Source organism: Musca domestica, unplaced genomic scaffold, assembly GCF_030504385.1.
Source record: "Musca domestica strain aabys unplaced genomic scaffold, Musca_domestica.polishedcontigs.V.1.1 12, whole genome shotgun sequence".
Lineage (NCBI taxonomy): Eukaryota > Metazoa > Arthropoda > Insecta > Diptera > Muscidae > Musca > Musca domestica.
Window position 1 is genome coordinate 9,086,469 of NW_026712155.1, and position 5,798 is coordinate 9,092,266.

At 34.8% G+C, this 5,798-nt stretch overlaps 1 protein-coding gene across 1 annotated transcript; it reads right to left on the reverse strand.

The window, feature by feature from the left end:
- Positions 1-851: 851 nt before the first annotated feature.
- On the reverse strand, positions 852-5,463 carry LOC131800648 (uncharacterized). The gene is made up of 4 exons (XM_059118198.1): positions 5,297-5,463; positions 4,733-5,004; positions 1,299-1,990; positions 852-1,220 (listed from the first exon to the last, which is right to left on the reverse strand). Exons 1-4 carry the CDS (start codon positions 5,396-5,398, stop codon positions 1,024-1,026), a joined length of 1,263 nt encoding a protein of 420 aa, XP_058974181.1. The 5' UTR covers positions 5,399-5,463; the 3' UTR covers positions 852-1,023.
- Positions 5,464-5,798: the final 335 nt, after the last annotated feature.

Genomic DNA, 5,798 nt, shown 5'->3' on the forward strand with positions numbered 1-5,798 from the left:
AGCTCCTTTGAGTCTATTTTCTTTCTGTTGCGGTGTAAGTTCTTGCCCTTTGGGAATTTGGAATTTCAATGGCTTTACCCCGAGCTGATTTTTCAATATTTGCCGGAAGGAATATTGCGATATGTTCAGCTCACGAGCCATTTTTCGGCCACCGCCACGAGGGTTTCGATCAAGTCGATTCTTTACTTTTCGAACCATTTCTGCTGATGTTGCCGTTTTCTTCCGTTCACTTCCTCGACGTCGGGCTACGCTACTAGTATCACGGTAACGGGCGATTGTACGAGACACAAGAGATTTATTCACATTTAAATGCTGGAGTGCTCTAACGATAGCCACTTGTGGGTTTCCCGCCAAATATAAAGAAATCACTCTATCACGCTTGAATTCCATCACAATTAACATTTTTTTCTGGAAAATTCTCACCAAAATGCTTTTGTACGCTTGTAAACAATACAATGAACTGTCACTGGAATAATTTTAACAACTGTCGGACGAGTGGATTAAAAATGGCAGCAGTCTTAAGTGGGTTTTTCATTTCACCCTGTATTTTTAATATCAGCCCAAATTGAATAGATTTTTTCATATTCAATTGAATTTTACTATTTGGTTAAACTCGGTCCGGTGCTCTAATAAATATATTTTTTTTAAATAATCCTTATCGAACCACCGATGTTATTTGGTTCATAGTTGGTTTAGTAGATCATAAATTCCCAATATAAACTTCTTTGTTACGGTAGAACTACTAAATGGTGTAGGGTATCATAGAGTCGGCTCCACCCCACTTTTGACCTTTCCTTACTTTTTTTTTTTTTTTTTGGGTTAATAGACAACGATTGAAACAGCTAAATAAATTTACATAAATTATTCAATTTTTTATTTATGTTTATAATTGTTAAATATAACATTGGAAAAACAACGACTATTAAACTAACGAAAAAAAAAATAATTATCATTTTATTCAATCCATTCTAAACACTTCAACTTGTATCTTATCACTATGACATGGCAACAGGGTGACAGGAACTAATCCAGATAACCCTCGTTCAGTAGTACCGGCATAAAGTTGCGAATTTCTTCAAACACTTCAGGTGAGAAATATAAATAGGCATTCATATCGGGATTTTCGGGTAATTTTGTGGTGTCGATTTCTTTTAATTCCTCAGCGGGTTTTGCCAGAAAGCCCAAGACCAGGGGTAGCAAAACTCCCATGCAGTACATAACTAAAAAGAGGAACAATATAAAAAATATATAATTTTTTAAAATTAATTTCCAAAGAATAGAGGATAGTGTCCTCTTACCAAAATGCCGATATTTCAGGGTCGACTGCTGGAATTGTGAATATTTCGGCAGTTTCCCTTCGAAATCGAGTTTCTTCAGAATCCTTAAAAATTCCGTAAAATAAAAACGTATCAAACTGTGACGTCGCATTCTCAGCTCAGGACTCATCAACATAAATTGCGAATAGATCAAATCAATGCAAGACGGAGCATAACAACTTATCTGATAATCGACCATCATTACATCCTCTACACTTTCCTCGGAATTCAATTTAAACATCATATTTCTCATATGGAAATCGCCATGATTTAATACGAAGATATCTCCTTTATTGCCATTGGTTTTGTAGGCATTAAAGAGATCCTTACATGCCTCTTCCAATTCATTGAATATCACCTTAACCTTATCCACATAGATGGCAAATTCGTCGCGCGATTCCAGTACATCCAAGAAATGTTTCATGCCATACGACATCATATCCTTCATCATGGGCAGACTGATTGACATGAAACCATCCTGGTATTGGGCCACCGATTCATGTTCCTCACCCTGACCCAACATATACGAGACAGCATGGAGTTTGGCCAATTTTGTATAGACCACCTTAAGTTCATCTTCGGTTAGGTAACGACCACGCAAAGTATTGAAACCCAGCTCACACAAGTCTTCCATAATCAGGATTTTATGGGGCTGCAGGGCGTGATAGAATAAACTGAAAAGGAATATGATTTTGAATAGCATGATTACACATAACGTTAAGGTCATATGAAAAGTACTTATTGATTGATGCCTTTTTAAAGCATAGTTTTAGGCGCTTCTTAGAAATTTTGACAATTTGAAAGGAACGCTTTGGAACTTTGAATTCCATGAGTTTTGAAATAACTGACTGACTCATCCAGAATCAACGTCCAGACGAAAACACCGAATTTTGGAAATTCGTACTAAAAGGATACGAAAAGTACTAAAATTTTCTAAAAATTTAATTCTTCGAATTGGACTAAACTAGAATCCTGAAATTTGGAATAAGAGTCTCTGACGGAGTGAAGGATAGATGTACCAAAGGGTTTTTCAAAATTCGAACTTCAAGGTTACGAAAAGTTCTAAAATTGTACTAGACGTCTATAATGGTACCATTTGGTACTATACGAACAGATAGAACTAAAAACTTGAAATTTGGTATGAGAATCAAGTAAGTTTGATAGATGAAAGTGGATTTTGAAAATGGGTACAAATTGTGCGCACTGTACTAAATGGTACTAAATTTGGAACAGTTTGGTTTAGGGTGAACGAATGAAACTGGAATTTTGAAATTTTTTATTAGGGTCCCTATATTGGGTGGTAGGTTTGTGATAAAAAGGTGGTTGTGAAAATAGGTACTACAATTCCACATAAAGTACTAAAAAGTACTATATTTGGTACAATTTGGTATTGAAAGAACAGATAGTGCTTGAAACCTGAAATTTGGTATTGGTATGTGTAGCCTGGTCATATGAAGGTGGTTTCGGAAATGTGTACTATAATTGTACGAAAAGTACTAAATAGTACGAAATTTGGCATTGGGTGAAGGGATTGAGATAAAATTCTGAAATTGGATATTTAGATTTCTGATGGTATCTGTGTTTTAAATTTGGCGGTGGTTTGGAAATACATCCTATATTCGAAAAGTACTAAATTTGGTACTGGGTGTAGGAATAGAACTGAAAGTGTCAAATTTAATATTGCGATAACTGTTGGTGTGTAGGATTGAGATTTGGTATGGTTTTCAAATGAGTACTAAAATGTTACGAAAAGTACTAAATAGTACTAAATTTGGTGTTGGGTGAAGAAATAGATCTAGAATCCTGAAATTTGAAATGGATGTCACTGTTGGTGTCTGTGGTTACATGACATGGAGTTAGTTTTGGAAATGTGTACTATAATTGTACGAAAAGCGGCACTAAATTAGGTTGTGGGTGAAGGGATTGAGCTGGAAGTCCGAAATTTATTATTAAGGTCTCCTTTAGTATCTTGGATTGAGATATGGAGATGATTTCGGAAATGTCTACTATAATTGTACGAAAAGAACTAAGTGGTACTAAATTGGGTATTGGGTGAAAGGATTGAGCTGGAATCCCGAAATTTGTTATTAAGGTTAAGGGATTGAAATATGAAGGTGGTTTTTGGAAATGTATTCTATAATTGTACGAAAAGTACTAAGTGGTACTAAATTGGGTATTGGGTGAAGGGATTGGGCTGGAATTCTCACTTTTGATATTGAGGTCTCTTGGTATCTTGGATTGAGATATGGAAGTGGTTTTGGAAATGTCTACTATAATTTTACGAAAAGTACTATGTGGTACTAAATTGGGTATTGGGTAAAGGAATAGATCTGAAATCTTGAAATTTGATACAGATGTCACTGTTCGTCTCTGTGGTTGAGAGAAGAAGCCGGTTTTGAATGTATGTACTATAATAAATCTAAATGGTACCTAATGTGGTAATGAGAGAAATTACAGAGTTGAAATCCTGAAATTTGATATCAAGGCCACTTTTGCCATCTGAAATTGGAATATGGTGGAGAATTTGAAAATGGGTCCTTTAAATGTTCGAAAAGTACTAAATGGTAATAATTTTGGATCACGGTAGGTGTGGAGGATGGAGAGATGTAGATTGTTTTGGATATGCGTAAAAATGTTACCAAATTTGGTATTAGGTGAAGAAATAGAGCTAGAATCCTGAAATTAGATATGAGTGTCACTGTTGGTTTCTAGGATTTAGATATGGAGACGATGAAACAGTTTTGGGTAGAAAATATTGGATGTGAGTCCATTATACAATGGTTTTACTAATATCCTCCTTCGTTAACTTCAAAATGAAAATTTTTATAGATTTTTTTCGTGTAAAAGGTAATTATTCTTTCCGAAATAAAAAATTGGACAATTTGTGCATTTTGGGTACTAAAAAGCCAAAAAGGGACTGTTGGAACGTATGTAAAATTTTAAGATGGACTTTTCGTTGACGAAGTAGAGGACATTTGCTAGCCCCAATAGATTGGTATTTTTATGATCTCGATTATTTGGTTGAACTTTAGAATTGTAAGCATCTGCCGGACTAAACGCCTTTTTTACCTTTTGAAGTCTTAGTAGATAGACGTCTTATGCTGAACTATTTTGTATTTTAAATAACGCCAACCAGTAAACATTCGGTCCACTATAGCTTTAAATATGTGATTTTCCTTGCAAAAGAAGTTGCCTAAATGTATGCATCCGTTCTTGTAGCCTCAGCTAGATTCCAAAAGTTGACACCTAAAAGTATGAACCACTTTTTGCCTAATCATTTGTTTATAAATAAAAAACCCTTGTCATTGTCACGAAATTTAATATGGAAAACACCCCCCATTGAATAACTTTATCTGAACCACTTGAAACTACACAATAACAACGAACTATTATTAACATCATAATCATTAACTTACCCAGCTGATAACTTGGTTGGCTCACCGCACTCGGCCAAGATTTTCTCAAATTTCGGCAATGTTTCGGAATACATTTTAATTTCCGTCTCAAATAGTTTGGAATCCATTAGAAATTCTCGTTTTTTACTATCCTCTTCCACTGGCAGAGTTTTCATGATCAGCGACCTCTTGACAATGTTGTCGCCCAGACGATATTCCACTTTGCAGCGAAACATAATGCTGGCATAGTGGTCACCCTTCATGCTGGCCGGACTCATGTCGTAGTTGATGATCTGAAAAATAAAGGAAGAAAATTGTTATAAAATGAAAGATTATTTAAAATATATTTAAAAATATATAAAAAAAAAACTGGAAGAATTTTTACGAAATAGCCGATTTTTCCTTTTTGATATCGAAGAGAAAATTGCAAAACTGGTAGATTCTTGCAGATTCAGGAAACAGGTCAATAATAAAACTGTGCAAAAAATATTTTTTTAAATCTTTTTTAAATTTTTTTTTTATTTTCACCAATAGATATTTTTTTGATTGATCTCCTTGAAATTCCACCCCATCTCCAAAACTCACCTCTACATCTGCAACATTCTCATATTTTGCCAATACCATTTTTATGAAATCTTGATTTATCCAGGCGGGAGCTGTCAATTCATCTTCGTTGAATAAACTCATGGTTGTTGTTTTTTTTTATTCTTGGCGCAGTCACACGAAATCGAAAGAGATGTTGTTACACTGAAGCGTAAATTGAAAATAAAACTAATATAAAATTCTATTCCGGCGTCTAGCTAACTAGTCGTGTGCCAGTCAGTTGGTTGAAGAGAAAAGCAAATAGTTATCAATTTTGATAAGGAACTTTGTGTGTATGTGTGTGACTTCCAACGGCAGAACGACACAACGATCGGTGACAATAGCGTTTACATTTAAATTAAATTTTTATTCTCCCACCTCACGAACGAAGGGGTAAAGCATTTGATTTGTTTAGATCTGTTAAGTTTTCTTTGCATAGATCGCTCCAAGTAAAAATGGGTTAAGTCAGTATTTTACATATTTTTATACCCTCCACCATAGTATG

What these genes read in the sequence shown, in the direction of transcription:
- LOC131800648 (XM_059118198.1), bottom strand. Translation starts at nt 5,398, where the DNA reads ATGAGTTTATTCAACGAAGATGAATTGACAGCTCCCGCCTGGATAAAT. An exon ending in CCAACCAAGTTATCAGCTGG is followed by an intron (nt 1,991 to 4,732) that starts GTAAGTTAATGA and finishes ATTCCTTTTCAG; the next exon opens with TTTATTCTATCACGCCCTGC. An exon ending in CCTGAAATATCGGCATTTTG is followed by an intron (nt 1,221 to 1,298) that starts GTAAGAGGACAC and finishes TCCTCTTTTTAG; the next exon opens with TTATGTACTGCATGGGAGTT.